The 18,639-nt window shown below is 56.6% G+C and overlaps 1 protein-coding gene across 2 annotated transcripts in view; it reads left to right on the top strand.

Annotated features, from left to right (window-relative positions):
* Positions 1-18,639, top strand: part of LOC105471887 (collagen type V alpha 1 chain) — a 208,003-nt gene that overhangs the window by 45,025 nt on the left and 144,339 nt on the right. For both annotated transcript variants that reach the window (XM_011724690.3, XM_011724688.3), the window contains exons 2-4: positions 4,120-4,287; positions 13,266-13,479; positions 14,808-14,970. In XM_011724690.3, the coding sequence (XP_011722992.2) occupies positions 4,120-4,287; positions 13,266-13,479; positions 14,808-14,970 (545 nt within the window). The remainder of the gene's footprint in view (positions 1-4,119; positions 4,288-13,265; positions 13,480-14,807; positions 14,971-18,639) is intronic.

The following is an 18,639-nucleotide window of genomic DNA, read 5'->3' on the forward strand; positions in this document are numbered from 1 at the left end:
ACGCAGAGGCCTACTTCTCTAACTCTGGTCAACTCAGGGAAGGGCAAGAGGTATTCCTTGGTCGAGCGAGGCTGTGCAGGAAGCCTGACCCCTAGGTGTTGGGGGTAAATGCCTGTGATTTAAAGACTCTGATGCCAGTGGCCTTGTGCTGGGCTCATGTCCCATAGGTGGCTCCAGGGAGGCTCCTGGTGTCAGTGCACACAGCTGATGGGAGCAAGCCACTTTGGGGAAAGGATTGAATGCAGGGAGTCAGGTGGATACAGTCTTCGGGAGACTGGTGTGGTGGGGTCAAGAGGCCCCACCCCACTATCCCATTTGGGGTTGCACCACCATAGCAAGGCTGCCACTCAGCCTGCAGGAAGTTGCTGCTGCCAGTGCCGCCCGGTGCCCTGAAGCTGGTCCCAGGCTGTGGCGTGCATGGGGGTCTGGACACCAGGACCACCTCCATATGCTGTGTCTGGTGATATGACCCTGCTGGCTGTGCCAGGGCTGGGGAGGCTGCTACCTCCCTCTCACTGTCTAACTCTATGAGTCTCTCTGATTGGTAGACTCTAATTTGCACCCTGCATCCTTATGCAAAGGCACCTGGGAAATGTAGTTTTTAGCTCCCCAGACTGCAGAGCAGGATGGTGCCCAGAGGAGGTGGGGGTGGACCTTGGGTGGCCAAGGCACAGCAGGATGCCTGCTCTTCTCTGGGACTCCATCCCTCCATCCATCCATCCATCCATCCATCCATCCATCCATCCATCCACCATGTGATGGACTGACCGCATAGGTGATCCGGTCATGGTGAGGGTTCCATGGAAGCAACAAAGTTTTTGTTTCATGAAGCTTTGGGAGCTGGCCTTTTGTGCATCAAATGGTCGGTCTCAGGAACCTCTGGGCACATCCACATGGCCCCTCATTAAGGAGTGGGCACCAGGCTGGTTGTGGAGACCACACGGGTGATGCCATCTCCATCTTCACTGAGCACCTGGGCTGCTCGGTGGGTCCTATGGGAACTGCTGGTGATGGGCCCCTGCCTGGCCGTCTAGGAGAAAAGGGAAAAAGAGAGGGGTTCTTGTTTGCTGAGCTGGGCAGTGCACGGACCAGTGTGTGGTGGCCACCATTGATTCTGCAGCTTCTCTCACTGGCCTTGACTCACTGGGATCCACCCTCTGGTGGGGGGTGACACTGGCTTCAAACCCACATCCCCCTGTCCCCAAAGCTCGTGCTGTGTCCAACTGGAGTTTTCATCCTGATGGAGACTGGAAGAAAAGCTCCTGAAAGGCTGTGTTGCCAGGCTCTTCCCAGGCTCTCCCCAGCCTTTTCTTTTTAAAAAAATACTGAATGTTTTCCTCTGCTCTGGCAAAGGAAGCCCCTGGCCGGCAGGAGGGGTGGCACTGGGCCTGGGAAAGGTCTGGTGGCCTCTTAAACTTGTTGCAACAGAGATCTGTGAACATGTCCACCGAGCCTGCTGGGAAACAGCTCTCGCCTTCAGCAATGGAGAAAACAGGCTTGCGAGCCTGAGCCTGGGAAGAGCATCACGGGCTTATTACGGTGTGAGTCCAGGAAGCCCCGGCTGGGATCCTTGCTCCCCTGCCCTGGCTGTTGCCAATGCTGGAACTGAGTCTTAGGGATGACCCAGGGCTCGGCGCTGTGTCATCCTCAGCAGGTGGGCCGGCAGCTGGCGCGTCCTCTCTTCCCACGGGCTGCATCCAGGCCGAGGGCTGTGCGGTGCAGCCTCACCAGGCACCTGCACTCAGCGTTGCTTCTCAAGTCAAAGGCAAAAGCCCGCCAAAGCCTTCTTTGCGGGGACCAGGTGGGAGGTGCCATACATGCCTGAGGGAGTGACAGAGCTGGGTGGACTGTGCCCTGCTTGGCAGCCGAAAGCCACTCAGGAAATCAGAGAGGCCATGAGAGGCCAGCCTGGACGTAGGGTGTTCTGGGTCCCTGGGCCGCCCCTCCCCTTTGTAACTGTTCCCACACTGCGGTGGGAAATCCTCAGTTTCCCCATGTTTCTGGCTTCTTGATTTGATTGGCAGAGGACTGCATCGAAGCCAGGCTGTAGAAATGACACCGTCGGAGGCAGGGACTTCAAAACCCTAGGACCTGGGGTACTGTGGAACCTTCCAGAGAACTGTGGATGAGGAGGTGCTTCATGATTGAGAAGTGCAGCTTCAATATCCCTCCACCCTGGTCTCCTTCAGAGCCCCACCCCCAGGCTGCTGTCTTCCCTGCACCGTCAGCTGGTCATGGCGGGGGTAGGGGCGGCACAGGGCCCTGTCTGTACCTCCTTGTGGCCTGTGCACCAAGCACAGTGCCCACACTGAGTCCCCTGGAGGGACAGGGAGTGCTGGGGAGACAGATCCTCCGTCTGGGTGCCCCTCTTGCTGAGGGCCTGCTGGGACAAGCAGTGATGCTGCACTGTCGTCTCTGGTGGCCACCTCCTCCCATGGCAGTACTGAGGCTCCAGGTGCCCCTGGCTGCAGGAGTCCTCGAAAACCAGCAGAGAGGAAACCTATGTTGGCCATCCTGTCTCACCTCCAAACCTTCCACCCTTGTGAAAAAAGTGGGACTTTCCTCTTGAGCCCGTCCCCGGCTTGTCATCATTCTTCCCTGGGGAGGAGGGCCAGGGAGCAGGGAACTGATAACTAAGGAGGCCCACACCGCTGCACCCGGAGATGGGCACTGTTTAGTAGCAGATGTTGGGCTCTAACTCCAGTTGGCATTAGCATAAAGATGGATACACCGGTTTCTGTAGATGATTCTTGTTCAGGCACAGCTTGCTCCAGCTACCCAAACAGTGTGGCCAGAGTCTGTCTCTGCGTCCTCAGGCAGGCATTCTCTGCCCGCTCAGAAGACAGTTGCCAGCAGTTCCAGGTTCCTGTTCTGTGTTTGGAGCCGGCAGAGCGGGAGGATTCCTTGTTCCCAAAGGAAAAAAGCCCTAGGACGGAGCTTCCTTATCCTGGCTGGTCTCATGTTCATCCCTGAGCTGAGCTTCTGGGACAGGGCAGTGTCATGCTCTGATTGGCCAGCAGAGGGGGCCCGGCCCAACCCCATTCACACCTACTGGGCAGGCGGTTGGTGGCTGCTGGGTTCCTCCAACCCCCAGGCCTCCCCAGCACACACAGTTCTGTCGCTGCAACGCCAACTTTGAGTTTATTTTCTCTGCCCAGACTCCCAAGGAGCCTCTTGTTTGTAGGTACAGGAGCGGTGCTTTCCCCCATGAAGCTGACCTTGTTCAGGGCGGGTACCTGGATTCGTGCCTTGCGGTGGATGCAGGTCTGGGGTCCTCGTGGTGTGGGGGACGGAGGCTCTGGCAGATGGGGCCGTCTTCTGTGTTGGAGGGTGACCATTGAGCTCCCTGGTAACGATCATGGCTTCAGCTGGCCAGAGGTCAGCTTATCCCCTGCCCTTCCCTGAGAGCCCCCGGATTGAGGGTCAGGAACCTTCTGGAAGGGATGCGGGGGCTGCCCCTCCCTTGTTCTTGGCTCTGCATGGTCTGGTGATGTGGGCAGGGGTCTTCCGGGGCAATGGAAACTGCACACCCGCTGTAAATGGTCATGGGAAGGCGACAGACAGTCTATGTGGATAACGAGGGGGGATAAACTAGGCCGGTGACATCCCCATGCCCTCCGGAGGAGTCTCAGGCGGGATGAAGGTTCTCAGGGCTGCAGGGCATACGTTGTGACCCTTCAGTGCTTCTGTGTCATTGCACAGCACCCCATAAGGCGGCTAGCTCCGCAGTGGGCCTTCTGCGGCCTTCCAGCATCGGCCCGGGCTGCTGTCCTTACGTGGCCAATGAGAAGAAGTGTCTGGGAGGCTGGGTGTATGGCCCCTGCCAGCCTCAGGAGCCATGAGAGCACAATGAGGAAAGCGGGCGTCATCAGAGCTGGGCAAGCCTGGGTCTGCCCCTGGTGTGTGACTGCTGGTGGGGACCGGGATGGGACCCTCCTCCACAGCGTGGCGCCCTGCCTCTCCCAGCACGCTGCTCTGAGCCCGTCCTGGGGCTCTTCCGAGTGCCTGGGATTCACAGTGGTGGGGGGTGGGGGTGCTTCACGTCATCCCAGCCTCCGGGTGCTCCCAGGCGCTCCTTTCCTCTCCGAGGCTAACCCCGGTCCTCCTCTGTCATTTCAGCTCAGCCAGCAGATCTCCTGAAGGTTCTAGATTTTCACAACTTGCCCGATGGAATAACAAAGACAACAGGCTTTTGCGCCACGCGGCGATCTTCCAAAGGCCCGGATGTCGCTTACAGAGTCACCAAAGACGCGCAGCTCAGCGCACCCACCAAGCAGTTGTACCCTGGTAAGTGCCGCACCCTTCTGTTTGGGGTGGCGGGTCCCGTTGGCCCTCTGGCCTCCAGCCGGGAGCAGCGCTCAAGCCTGTGTGGTGGCGGACACAGGCTCAGTTGTCCAGGAAGCCCCTTCCACGAGCCCGGTTTTGTTTCACTGTCGTGAAAACGCGGTTGCAACGGTGGGACTTTGTCCTTCTGGACTGAACTGGGCTTTGTCCCTGTCCTTCTCTGCTGGATGTGGGTGGGTGGGTGTGACCCAGTGCCCTTGACCTTCTATCAGCCGTGTCTCCGGTGGTAGCTGGGCCGCCAGGACTCCAAGCGCAGAAGCAGTTGGGTGGGTCCTGAGGGATGAGTCGAGAGAAACCTCGGGGTCGTGGGAAAGGAAGCACTTCCAGACAAAGCTTAACTGGGGCAGTGACATTAAGAGACGATGAATCAAACGTCGTGACTCTTAGCAAGAGCACGCGAGGCTTTTAATGAGAATCAACTGCCAAACGCTGGGTCTCTGCTTTTAATTACATACCCGGAGCGAGAAGCAGCATCAGCTCTAAGCAGCATTAGCTCCAAGATGCAGCATTCAAGTTGTCCCTGTCACCCAGTCGTGGGGTGGCACCTGTCACAGTTAATTAAACCCTCTGGGTTTATCTGGACGTGATTAATGAGCTGTTGATGGAGAACCTCATCGCCTTGCCCGAGCTGGGTGCTCATGGCCTGGACTAAAATGAGCTCCTCTTTCTGATTCAGATAAGACAGGGACGGGGCATGTAGGGTAGGTGAATTCACTCTGTGAGAAGCTCTGTAATTATTAGAAGACAGCGCAGCGTCTTTTTGGTGGACCTGGAGGTGAGTCCGGCATTGAACCCACCATCAGGGCGATCTGTGAACGCGCCATGGGGTTTCTGATGATCCTGTCTCTGCGGGGCCCCTGAAGGACACCCTCTTTTGAGGGGCCGTTTCTGCTTCCACAGACTTACTCTCTGTGCGCTCATCCCCAGCCCTTGCCCAGCCCTCCTTTACATCCATGTGACTTTGAAGAGCTTGTCTCTGAGAGAAGTTGGGCGGTTCTTTTCAAGAATATCTTTGAGAACGAGGTATTTCAAGAAATACCTCTGAGGCGCCGAGTCCCTGCCTTGCAGCTCGGTGGAGGTGAGGCGAGGTGGCCTGGGACCCCTGGCTGACCACATTCTCTTAAACAGCCCACCTTTGGGTGCCCGAGTGGCCCTGGGCTGTGGATCCCCAGCCTTAAGCGTGTGGAACTCATTGGCACGGACAGCCTGTCCTCACGAAGGACCACAGCGGTTTCGTTTCTCCTGGCCGCTGGAGGAGCGTTCCTAAGCTTTTGGGAGAACATCTCTTTTGGAATTAGTCACGGAATGCTCACCTGCATCTTGGCCCAGAATTTGCACCCTTTTCTGCCCCATGACCCCAGGTTTAGAATTCGTAACCTAGAGAGCCTGGGAGGGCTGGTCCAGGGAAGGGCTTAGGGAGCTGATTGCCAAGGACCCCGTGGACTCTGGGTGTGTGATAGGCTGAGGGGCACACTGGGGAAGTAAGCACTCCTGCTTTCCAAGGATCTTCAGCCAGTGTTTTTGTTTTTTTTTTTGTTTTTTTTTTTTGAGAGGGAGTCTCGCTGTGTCGCCCAGGCTGGAGTGTAGCAGCGCGATCTCGGCTCACTGCAACCTCTGCCTCCTAGGTTCAAGCCATTCTCCTGCCTCAGCCTCACAAGTAGCTGGGATTACAGGCGCCTGCCACCATGCCCGGCTAATTTTTGTATGTAAGTCAAGCTCGTCTGGAACTCCTGACCTCAAATGATCCACCTGCCTCAGCCTCCCAAAGTGCTGGGATTACAGGGTGAGCCACCATGCCTGGCTCAGCCACTGTGTTTAATCTTATCTGTGTCACCCAATTCTGGGACACTGGCACCACACACTCACTGGACTTCGTCCTTCTCTGCTGGATTATCCTGTGGCCAGAAATATTATAGTATCTCAGGAATACAGGCTAATTATTGGATAAATAATCTACAATCAGCCGGGCGTGGTGGCTCACCCTGTAATCCCAGCACTTTGGGAGGCTGAGGCAGGTGGATCACTTAAGGTCAGGAGTTTGAGACCAGCCTGGCCAACATAGCAAAACCCCTTCTCTACTAAAAATACAAAAATTAGCCAGGCGTGGTGGTGCACGCCTGTAATCCCAGCTACTCGGGAGGCTGAGGCAGAAGAATCGCTTGAACCTAGGAGGCGGAGGTTGCAGTGAGCCGAGATGGCTCCAATGCACTCCAGCCCGAGTGAGAGTGAGACTATGTCCAAAAAAAAAAAAAAAAAAAAAAGAGAAAAGAAAGAAATGGCTTGGCCTTCCAGCAGTTTCTGCATAGCAGGCTCTCTGTGCTTCCCTCTCAGCAGGGACCCCTGTCCCTGAGCAGGGCTCTTATCTACAGATCTATTGGTTTCCATGTCTGTTTCAGGCTTTTTACCAGATGCTAGGTGAGTGAGGTTATCGTGACACAGTGAAGCAGTGGACCGAGATCGCGCCATTGCACTCCAGCCTGGGCAGCGGAGTGAGTGAGACTGTCTCAAACAAAACAAACAAAACAAACAACACATAATCTAGGGTAAATTTCTGAGTAGTATGTGGGATGTCTTTTTAAGTCCATGTTTTTTCCAAGTTTTCCAGAGTGCTGCCCTTCCTCTTCCACGGCCTTCTGTGAATTAGCTTAGAGAGTAGAGTGGGTCCATATAAGCCAGTTGCCCCATTCATGGCAGATGAAGCTGGAGGTTGCTTGGGAAGTATTTAAGCAGGGATGTCTATGGAGTCCCTTCTGCAGGTCCCCAAGTGTTGGGTTGGGAAAGCCATTCAAGGGACACTGTTGGAGACCAGTGTCACAGGACGGCATTTCCTTTGATCTGACGCTGTAGCCCACCTCCCCCTTCCGCCCGGCTCTCAGAGCAAACTCGCTACCTGTCCTCTGTTGCTCTGACTCCCTCCACCCCCGTTGGCCTGTGGGCCCCTCAGTGGAGGGACTCAGAAGCTCACTTCAGGTTTCCTGTTTGAGAAGTGCTCACTCAGCGTGTAGGGGTCACACATAGGAAAGGGCTGTTTGCTCGGGACCGACATGGCCTCACGTCAGCCACTCGTGTGGGTCAGCCTAAGTGCTAGGGGAGCCGGAGCTGCACCGTGCCCTGTCTCAGGGAGCAGCAGCATCTGCGGGATTCTAGAGACCTGACCTGCCTGGCAGCTGCAGACGAAGAAGAGATGGTGCAGCACAGGTGGCCACGGCAAGGCCTGGGCTGTGGGGAACTGAGTGGAGCAAAAACAGTATCTGCAAGTATCTCTTGGCGAGAGGGGGAGCCCACATCCAGGCAGCTGTTTCCCTGGCATCCAATCCCCTGACAAAATCCCTGAGCTGGCTCCCCACATTCCCTGAAGAGCCCACACACCTCTCAGCAACCCAGCAGCCAAGTGGCCCCTGGATCACGGGGGTGGGGGTTTGGAGGCTGAGATGAGCAGGTGACTGGGAGCCTCCACTGGGTACAGTGCCGCTCCCCACCCAGGCTGCACAGGCGTCGACCTCTGCCCTCCACCCACTTTGGCACCAGCTGGTCCTGTATCCCACACTGGGCACGAACTGGCAGAGTGATCTGGGTGCCAGGGAGACATAGCCATGAACAGAACAGAGAGAGCCCGGCCTCCTCTGGCCTGGGAGAGCGAGGTTCCCTAGGCCGCCCTCCTCAGGGGCACCGCCCTCCCTTCTGTGCAGGCGAAGAAGCCTGTTAGCATTTTCTGCACTTGGGGGCAGGACAGAGGCTAGAATTCCCCCCTTATTCGAAGAGGGTTTTCTAGTCTTGCTCAGACCCAGCAGTCTGGGTTCTGGGATCTGTCAGACCAGGGAGCTCCACCCCGAGCCACAGTTTCTGACTGATCGTGGGTGCTGGGGTATCCTGGCACCAGGGAGATGAGGCTGCAGGGACTGAAGCCCAGGACTGTGGCGCGGGGGCTGCCAGCGAAGCGGGGAGGGTTGGGACTTCCTTCCTTCCCTGTGGGGTCCCAGGCCTCGGCCCCCCATGTCTGCAGTGCAGACGTTGCCTCACGGTAAGGTGGCCTGAGACCCTGAAGGCAGCGGGCCTGGCTTCCTTACCGGGTGGCCTGAGCTCTGGGATCCACATCCCCACTGGGAGCCCGGGATTGGGCGCTCCCTGCCTTGTTGACCCGGCACTACTTGTTTGTAATGATCCAGATCTGAGCTGTCCCCTCTGAGGATGACCAGGCGAGGCAGTGTCCCCCATGGTCACCTGACTCAGGGACCAGCCCCACCTGAGCCCACTTCCCGGATCAGCACGCAGCTTCCTCCTCGGCTCTGGTGCTGTGGGTGGGGTCCTCTCCATTCTGTCCTTTGTAGGTGCCTTTTCCTCCATACGCCTCCTCTGCCCAGGCCTCTGAGACTTGCCTCCTACTCAGGGCCCCAGGCAGGGTTGGGTGGAGGCCATGGCTCTGTCCACACTCCCCTGCCCCTTGGCTGACACCCTGTCCTCACCTGTGGCTCTCCTGTACCCCAGGGCCTGGGCTCCAGAATCAGCCTCCCTCGGGCAGAATGTCCTGCTGCTCCTCGCTGCCCCCGCCAGTACCCTCCTGCCAGAAAGCGAGGGAGCAGCCAGTCGCGCCGGGCCCCAGGACCCTCCGTAGGACTGTGCTGAGTGCTGGACGAGGGTCACAGGGATGGCTGAGGACAGGGTGCCGGCTGCAGGGGCAGGCTGATGTGAGGGGAAGATGGAGGCAGCAGTAGGAGGGTACTGTCCTCAGCCTGGGGGCTTTGCAGACCCTCTACTCACTGAGCAGACGCTCCCCACTCCCCTGCACCCCCGTAGGGCAGGATGGAGGGTCCCTCATGGCTGAGACGAGAGGCTCCCATGAAGTAAGATGTGGGGTTCCCACCTGGGTACGTGCACAGGCCTCCCCTTGAGACTGGAGACTGTCTCTTTCTCACTCCATCTTCGACCCCATGGGTTGGTCCAGCCCAGGGAATATGAACCTCACTTCTGGCCATGACAAATGTAGTAAGTTTGGGTCCAGGCCAGCAGGTTCCAGAACTAAGTTCTCCCTGTAGGGGCTGCCAGATGACAGCTTCCTCTCTAGGGCCCCTCACCTGTCCCACCCCAGTCTGGGACTGAGAGCCCTTCCGGTCAGGACCGAGGATGGCTTGGGAAGTTCCTTCTGCAGGGCTGCCTTGGTACCGCTGGATCCTGGGCCTCTACCCTGGGCCTGCCATGCTCCCCTCAGCCCGGCCCCTCCTGGGCTGCCAGGGTCCAGCTGAAACCTCACCCGCCCCCCAGGTTCCTGGCCCCCTTTCCAAAGTTAGCCACACCCCACATTCATTTCCTATCCTCTGGCCTCTTTCTGCCCCCCTGCCCCACTGCCTCCTGCATTATTTGCAATTATTATTGAGACAAAGTCTCACTCTGTCACCCAGGCTGGAGTGCAGTGGTGTGATCTTGGCTCACTGCAACCTCTGCCTCCCAGTAGTTGGGATTACAGGTGCATGCCACCACACCTGGCTAATGTTTTTATATTTTTGGCAGAGACGGGGATTCACCATGTTGGCCAGGCTGGTGTGGAACTCCTGACCTCAAGTGATCCTCCGGCCTCGGCCTCCCAAAGTGCAGGGATTACAGGTGTGAGCCACCTCACCCAGCCTGCAATTATTTAACTAACTGGTTTGATGATTTCTGTTTGTATCATGGGAGTATCACTTTCTGAGGTCAGGGGCCATATATGTCCATCGACTGTGTCACCCCAGAGCCTGGCACCAATCACTGTTTATTAGGGGACCGGTCACCGTTTATTGATCACAGGATCCACTGTAGTGAGCAGTCAGTGTGCTTAGTAACTGTCGGCTCAGTGTGACACCGTTTCAACACAAATGCATTTATTGTACTCCTACTGCATACCAAAAATGCTCTAGTGCCTTTGGACTTCAGCAGAAGTAAAAATGAAAAGCTCTGGCTGGGCGCAGTGGCTCACACCTGTAATCCCAGCACTTTGGGAGGCCGAGGCAGGCGGATCACGAGGTCAGGAGATAGAGACCATCCTGACTAACATGGTGAAACTCCGTCTCTACTAAAAAATACACAAATAATTAGCCCGGCGTGGTGGTGGGCACCTGTAGTCCCAGCTACTCGGAAGGCTGAGGCAGAAGAATCGCTTGGACCCAGGAGGCGGAGCTTGCAGTGAGCTGAGATTGCGCCACTGCACTCCAGCCTGGGCGACAGAACGAGACGGAAGTCCGGAGCCCACGCCCCTCAACTGTGACTTTTCTTGGAGAAATGAAACATGAAGTGTTCGACAGCTGACTCCCTCCTCCCAGAGTGCCCGGACAGCGTAGATTATAAAGTGTCAGCATCCCAGCTCATGTCATGACTCGAATGGGCCATCTCGCAGTGACAATGAATCCATTGTTATTTTGCCAGGAGAGAGATTAATGTTCAACATAATTTATCCTTTCGAGTTTTATCTGAGCTGAGAAAATTTGTTACCATAGAGATTTCAAAACTTGAGAAACGGCATTTTAATGAGCTGCAGGAGATGGGGGTTCATGGGCCTTGCGGTGCCTCGTGCCGGAGAGATGAGCGTGCTCAACTCATTCTTTGATCTTTTAAGACGGAAGAATGACTCTGGCACACAAGGTGGCGATGGGGTAGGGATGTGACCCTTTGTCATGAGAGTGAGGGAGTGGACTCAGATGGTGATTGTGCCATCTGCCCTGGGTGCTTCAGGTGAGATCCCACCTGGCCCTCAGTGCCCCATGCCACTGTGGTCCTGCTGGCAGCCTTGCCATCTGGGGCCCCCATTGTGGGTGGGCATGGCAGGTCCCACTCCCTCGACATAGGTGGAACCAGCTAAGGCCACCATCTCCAGGGTCCCGCGCCCACATGCCCACATATGGAGGGATGATGCAAAGCCATAATCCCAGCGATTTGGGAGGCCGAGGTGGACGGATCACCTGAGGTCAGGAGTTCGATACCAGCCTGACCAACATGGTGAAACCTCATCTTTACAAAAAATACGAAAATTAACCAGGTGTGGTGGCATGGACCTATAGTCCCAGCTACTTGGGAGGCTGAGGCAGGAGAACTGCCTGAACCTTGGAGGTGGACGTTGCAGCGAGCTAAGATCTCACCACTGCACTCCAACCTGGGCGACAGAATGAGACTCTATTTCAAAAAAACCCCCATAAAAAACAAAAAACAAAGCTGATGGCTTGTGTCTAGACGTGGGAGTCCTAAGCCAGTTCTTCCGTGAAACCTGCCTTTCCCAGATGACCACAGTGACTGTCATCACCCCCACCTGGGGCTGTCCCCAGCTTTGGGGGCAGGGGCCTTCGCCAGGCCCACCTGGGGCCCAGTCTCCTGTGGGAACAGCTGAGTCATGACTTGGAGCTGGCCAACACAGGGTGCCTGGCCACAGCTGTTCCCTGCCGTTCCCTGTCAGCGCCTTAGTGAGAGATTCGTGACCTGCAGGATGAGCCTGCTGCTGTGGCAGCTTCCAGCGCTTACACAGGCTCTGGGTTGGCCTGTGGGGGCTTTGGAGGGTCTCCTCGGACCCTCGGGAGATCTCCCTGCAGCACCTTACAGAGGATGCAGAGGCTGCGACTGGCGGTGCATTCTCCTCCCGCTGGGAAGCCTCAGGATGCTGTGGGACGAGGGGGCCTTCAGCATCCCCTTCCCCACAGTGTGGCCCCTGCAGCTGTGCTGGAGTGGCCAGGGGCAGAGGCGGTGAGGCTGCTGCCTGCCTTGCCATGATTTCGCCAGCAGAGGGTGCTCACAGATAGCCGCCGTGCAGGCGCCGCTGCCGCAGATCCAGACTCTGCCGCCCCATGGGGTCAGGGGCCTCTGGGCCACCTGGTTAACCTTTGTCCGCACTTCTAAAGAAGGAGTGGGTCTGATAATGGATTCCCGATGGCTCAAGTCCCCTCACCAGATCCCAGCCCTCCGTAGCGGTGCTGCTTGTGGAGCCGTTCCAGCAGGAGGTCATGGGTCCCTTCCTTGGCACGTCCCTGTGACACCCTGCTGGGATGCTCCTTCTGGCTGGTTCTGAGGAGCCCACAGCCTTAGGCCCAGCACTTTTGGCTGGTCCAGCGGCATCAATTAGCCACAGGCCCTCCCTCATCCCCGGGCTTTTGGCAGAACTGCAGGTGGTCCAGGGTGAGCATCGCCACCTTCGCCACCAGGATCGATGGACAGGAGGGGCCAGGGCTTCCGGTCATGCCCACGGATGAGGGGCAGACATGTGGGGTGGGCTTAGGTGCTCGTGGCCGGGCCAGCCTGGGTCTGCCTTTTAATGACCTCAGATTGCTTCTGGCGGGTGTTGTAAGACGTAATTTCTCCTGTTAATATACTAAGGATTTTTTTTTTTCTAATTTTAAATTTGGATTCAATTCTTTTGATTAATTTCCACGTTTTCTCTGTTTTGCATATCAACCAGGAAAGGTCACAAAGTACAATTCTAGTGGCAGTCTGAGGCTGGTGCTTCCCTTCTCCCTTCCTCTCTCTGCTTCCTCCCTCCATCTCCCTCCCTCCCTTCCTTGCATGCTGAGTGGTGAGACCCCATGGAGTGTACAAAGATGCCTGAGAAGCAGCCTCCGCCCAGAGGCAGCTCACAGCCCAAGAGGTTCTCCTGAGGGTCGACACACAGATGGGTTGAGGCGTAGGAGCTGAGGACAGGGTGTTGAGGGCTCCTAGCTGGAAGGACTGGCCATGTTTCATGGAGGAGTTTGCATTTGCACTGAGTCTTGAAGGGGGCAGGCTTGGCCAAGTGGGAGCAGGGAAGGGCTGCAGGAACAGTTTGATCAAGGGGCAGATGTGCATCAGATGACAGTGCCCTACCATGGGCAGCACAGCTTCCCAGGGCCCCGGGCTGGCTTGTTTGCAGAGAGCCATGGCTGGGCGTGGTTGGGGGGGCTCCCCGACTGCCTTCTCATCTCTGTGCTCTGTTCCAGCGTCTGCATTTCCCGAGGACTTCTCCATCCTAACAACTGTGAAAGCCAAGAAAGGCAGCCAGGCCTTCCTGGTCTCCATCTACAACGAGCAGGGTATCCAGCAGATTGGGCTGGAGCTGGGCCGCTCTCCCGTCTTCCTCTACGAGGACCACACGGGGAAGCCTGGCCCGGAAGACTACCCCCTCTTCCGGGGCATCAACCTGTCAGATGGCAAGTAAGTGGGCACTTCTGGGCAGCTGTTCTCCTGCCGGAGTGGGAATCAGGCCAGCTCATACCACTGACCAGATGTAGGGCACACTAGGGGACGTGCAGCAGCCGGTACCGAGACTCCCACAGACGCCACAGCAGAGGAGAAGGCGCTGGGCTTGGAGTCCTAAAACCTGGGTTATGGTCTTGATTCATCGTCTGTGGCTTTGTGGAGTCACTTCTCCTTCCTGGCCCTCCATTGCCCCTTTGTAAAGTGCACTAAAGCACGTGAAATTCCAGCCTGTTTGTGTCAGAAGGGACACAGGAAATTGTGAGGTTATACCCAACCTTTTCCAGAAAGGATTTAAGGTATCCTGCAAGGACACAGATGTGTTAGGAGTGGGAGTGAGCATGAGGAAAGGCGGGTTGTGCCAGGGCGCTCTGTTGGGTGCGGACCTCAGCACCAGGGGTTGTCAGTCGCCTCTTTCGTGGTCAGCACGTGTGAGGTCATGCATCGGAAGGCCTTCAGTACATGATATCTGAATTCTTCGCGAAGACTTTCAGACAGATCCCCTCATTCCACCATTTCCCTTTTTTTTTTTTTTTTTTTGAGACGGAGTCTCACTGTGTCGCCCAGGCTGAGGTGCAGTGGCCGGATCTCAGCTCACTGCAAGCTCCGCCTCGCCTCAGCCTCAGCCTCCCGAGTAGCTGGGACTACAGGCGCCCGCCACCTCGCCCGGCTAGTTTTTTGTATTTTTTAGTAGAGACGGGGTTTCACCGTGTTAGCCAGGATGGTCTCAATCTCCTGACCTCGTGATTTGCCCGTCTCGGCCTCCCAAAGTGCTGGGATTACAAGCTTGAGCCACCGCGCCCGGTCCTCATTCCACCATTTCGCGTTCACACCCAGTCTTCTCTGGCTGCCTGCGGTTTGCCATTGGGGTTCAGAGGGCACATGACGAGTGCTCTCATGCACACAGCAAAATGCAACGGCCGCCGTCCTGCCCTTCTCCCGATGGCTGTGACCGTGCCGCAGGGACCCCGCTCCCCGCTCCCAACCCCGTGCCGAGTGCTGCACGCTCCCCCTTTCCCCTTTCACTTGGGCTCCTGGATGGGCTTCCAGGGTTCAGACAGCTGTCTTTGTCTGAGGGACGAGGATTCTGGGGAATGAGTAGATCTCATGGCACGTGGGGTTGCCCTAACTTGTCCGATTCCAGAGGCCGGGCCTTGATCCGCTCCACCCCACCACGTTCGTGCAGGAAGTGGGCCTTCTCCCTGTGTCTCGAGGAATTTGCCGCAAAATCGCTTGAGCTGGCGTCTGTGATCCAAGCCCTGTCCTCACCGTCTGTTTCTCTGCAGGTGGCACAGAATTGCTCTCAGCGTCCACAAGAAAAATGTCACCTTGGTCCTCGACTGTAAAAAGAAGACCACCAAATTCCTCGACCGCAGTGACCACCCCATGATAGACGTCAACGGCATCATCGTGTTTGGCACCCGGATCCTGGATGAGGAGGTGTTTGAGGTGAGCAGGAGGGCAGACCACCGCCCGTGCCCACCCAGGGCACTCCTCGTATGGAGCCACTGTTACTGCTGCTGGAGAGGGCTCCTCGGGCAGGGACTAGCCGGTGGTCCGCTGTGGTCACTGTCTCTGTTGCTCAGGAGCCTCTGCTGTTGTCCTAAGGGATGTCTGTAGCTTTCGCAAATGGAGGGGCCAGAGCTGCTGTCGCCTGTAGGCTGTGTGGGGATGACAGTGGCCGCCCTTGTCCCAAGGGCCCAGTATGTGTGTCCTGAGTGCTGGCTTGGAAAGGACAGGGGCTTTGTCCAGTCTCGTGCTGAGGCTCCTGGAAACATGGAGACTCCTGCCCTCTGTATCCGGGGCCATCCTGGGACAGGGGGAGCCGTCCTCTGGGTGAGCTTGGAGGGCAGAGCTGGGCCACTGTGTGGATGCACCAGTAAGACCTGTGCCGACCCAACTCAGGCTGGCCTCACTCCAGAGTCTAGCTGTGTCCAGCCAGGGACCTTGCTTTCCTGGGGAATGCCTCAGAGGCTTGGGAGTGGGGGCCTGAGCTGGGTGGGCTCTGGGACCCTCACTTCAGCCCATGGAGCCCTTCATAGTTTGGGGTTCTGCATGAGAATGCTCTGTTCCACTGCCAAGAAACAGGTTGAGAGCCCCTGCAAGTGACCAGTGATCCCCAGCTGCCCCGGGTGGGGGCCTTGGAGTCACCGGGAGCCTGGGCCCTGCCTCCTGAGGTGCTGGGGCGACAGCCTGCACAGGGTCCTGGACTCCGCACTTCCCAAGGGCACTGCAGTGACCGTTGTCCCTGCAGCTTGGGTTAGGCAGCAGCCAGGACTCCTTCACTGGGCTTCTTTTTTGGTTTATGTAAGTTGGGTTTTGCAGAAGATTTAGTTTGCACCCAGGGCTCTGTGGCTAAAACCTGTTTGAAAGCCACTGGCTTAAATGGTCTCCAAGGGCCATCCCGGCTCTGGGATTTCCTCCTCCAGGGCTGCAGAGATGGGACACCAAAGGGCAGTGTCTCCTCCTTAAATCCCCAAGCGCTGCCGTGAGCTCCTGGCTGTGTCTACACATCGGTTCTGCACCCAGCTGCCCCTGTTTCATGGCTGAGGTGGGGTCCCCAGGCCCATGTTTCTTCTCGGTGACTCAGAGTCACCAAAGCAGACACCGTGTTGAATCAATCTTGGTGCTCTGCCAAGGGCACGTGAAGGAGACATCACACGTACTGAGTTCATTTCTGTGTTAAAGGTGGTGATGTCTGCTCGTGGGGATGGGCACAGTTGAACTGGCCCTGGGGCTTTGAGCGTGTGAGAAGAGGGCAATTCTGAAAGTCTCACCTTTCTAGAAAATCATACTGGGGACTGCGTAGTATCACGGTGAGCTGGACATTCCGCAGAGTGCTGGCCTCGGGGCAAGCCCACCTGGGCTGGACTCCCAGCTCTGTCGAGTGTTGGGTTTGGGCCTCGGGCACGCTGCTCTGCTATTTCTCTGTCTTAGCGTTTCCATCTGTAAAACGGGATCGCAGATGTGGCTGCTTCACGAGCTGTGGCAAAGGTTCCATGAGGTCGAATGCAGTGACACACCAGCACACTGCCTCTGTTACAGGAAGCCCTGGCTTAACGTCAAATGCAGTTGTTCTGGATATTAATCCAGTGTCAAGGCAAGCAGAAAGGCAGGACAGAGCCCCACGACCCAGTGCAGACAGCAGAGGAATGATCAGAGCAGCCACCTTCTGCGGAACGAGATGGGCCTGTTAGAAGAAGCCAGGAGTAGGTGTGAAGGTGGTGAAGATTCTGCTGAACCTGCAGTTGGCTCTGTGTCAGTTTCCAGGAAGCTGTAGCCTGAGGCTTCGGTAGAGTAGGGCGGGTGCTTGGGTCCTGCTGGCACAGCCAGATTTTGCAAGTTATTGAGACACACCCTCTGGGCACGCTTCTGACCAGACCTGCCTAGATGCCTGGAAGGAACTGCGGGCGCAGGAGCTGTCCTCAGCCAGGCAGGAGGCAGCTTCTGGGCTATTCTGGGGAGCTGGGGTTAAAAGCTGCCTTGGGGTCACACAGGCTGGGATCGAGTGCTGGTTTTGCCTTTTGCTGGTGGGAGGATCTAGGCAAAGCAGGTGACATTGATGAGCTTTAAGACTCGTTTGTCAAACATGGGTCACAGTAAGGCTACCTGCAGAGCCGCAGGGGAGGTTCTGGGCTTGGCCTGGGCACCTGCCAGACCCGCCCCCACCGCTGCCTATTGTTCTGTGGGTCGAGGCCCTGCCTCGGGTTTTTTTTTTTTTTTTTTTTAAGACAGAGTCTCATTCTGTCACCCAGGCTGGAATGCAGTGGCGTGATCTTGGCTCACTTTAAGCTCTGCCTCCCGGGTTCACGCCATTCTCCTGCCTCAGACTTCCAAGTAGCTGGGACTACAGGTGCCCACCACCATGCCTGGCTAATTGTTTAGTTTTTCAGTAGAGACGGGTTTCATCGTGTTAGCCAGGATGGTCTCGATCTCCTTGTGATCCGCCCGCCTCAGCCTCCCAAAGTGCTGGGATTGCAGGTGTGAGCCATCGCGCCCGGCCCCCATAGTGCTGGGATTGCAGGCGTGAGCCACCGCACCTGGCCCCCAAAGTGCTGGGATTACAGGCCTGAGCCACCACGCTCGGCCCCTAAAGTGCTGGGATTGCAGGCGTGAGCCACCACGCCTGGCCCCTAAAGTGCTGGGATTATAGGCCTGAGCCACCGCGCTCGGCCCCCATAGTGCTGGGATTGCAGGTGTGAGCCACTACGCCTGGCCCCTAAAGTGCTGGGATTATAGGCCTGAGCCACCGCGCTCAGCCCCCATAGTGCTGGGATTGCAGGCGTGAGCCACCGTGCCCAGCCTCCCAAAGTGCTGGGATTACAGGCCTGAGCCACCGCGCCGGGCCCCGGGGTTTTAATGTTTGTCATGCAGTCGCTTTTTTGTGCTGTGTCAAATCTTTGTAATTTCTAGTGTGTTCTGCTGTAAAGATTCAGGAAAGAGCTTTATTTTATCTTTAAAAAATTAGGATCCTAAAACAAGTAGTGCTTCGTTGATATTCTAACTGAGCAGGAAAAGCTGTTTTCCCAAAAGCAGACGTATGTGAAGAGTCCCTTACCACAGGAAAGCACTAGAAATCCGTGTTCAGGACTGGGTTTGCATCCTGGCTCCACTGTTTCCCAGTGGTGAGATCTCGGGTGAGTTGTCTAACCGCTCTGAGACTCAGTTTCCCCATCTGTAAAATGACAATAATAGTACCCACCGCATTTGTGTGTGTGTGTGTGTGTGTGTGTGTGTGTGTGACACCGTGAGAATTAATCCAGGAAAAATGCCTATGAGTGGCCGACAGCACACATGCCATAGTTTACCTACTTTATTACCAAAGAATGAAAGTAACGTGCAGTTTTCAAAAGGAAATGCCTCTTGAATGTAGGAGGCTGTTTTCCTACCCCGACTTGTTCTTCCCGGGAACGGTACAGGTCTCACACTGCAGCTGGTGCCTGGCAGGCTTCTGGGCGAAACAGTAGGTCACAGATAGGTTCCGAATCCTGTGTTTCGGGTGAGCCATTTTTTCCTGTCGTGGAATTCGATTGGAGCCAGAGTGGCTGCCAGGAACGAGAGGTTTTTATTGACCACAAGTTTTTAATGGTCTGGAGGAGGTGTTTTCCTAGCCCCAGA

Source organism: Macaca nemestrina, chromosome 14, assembly GCF_043159975.1.
Source record: "Macaca nemestrina isolate mMacNem1 chromosome 14, mMacNem.hap1, whole genome shotgun sequence".
NCBI lineage: Eukaryota > Metazoa > Chordata > Mammalia > Primates > Cercopithecidae > Macaca > Macaca nemestrina.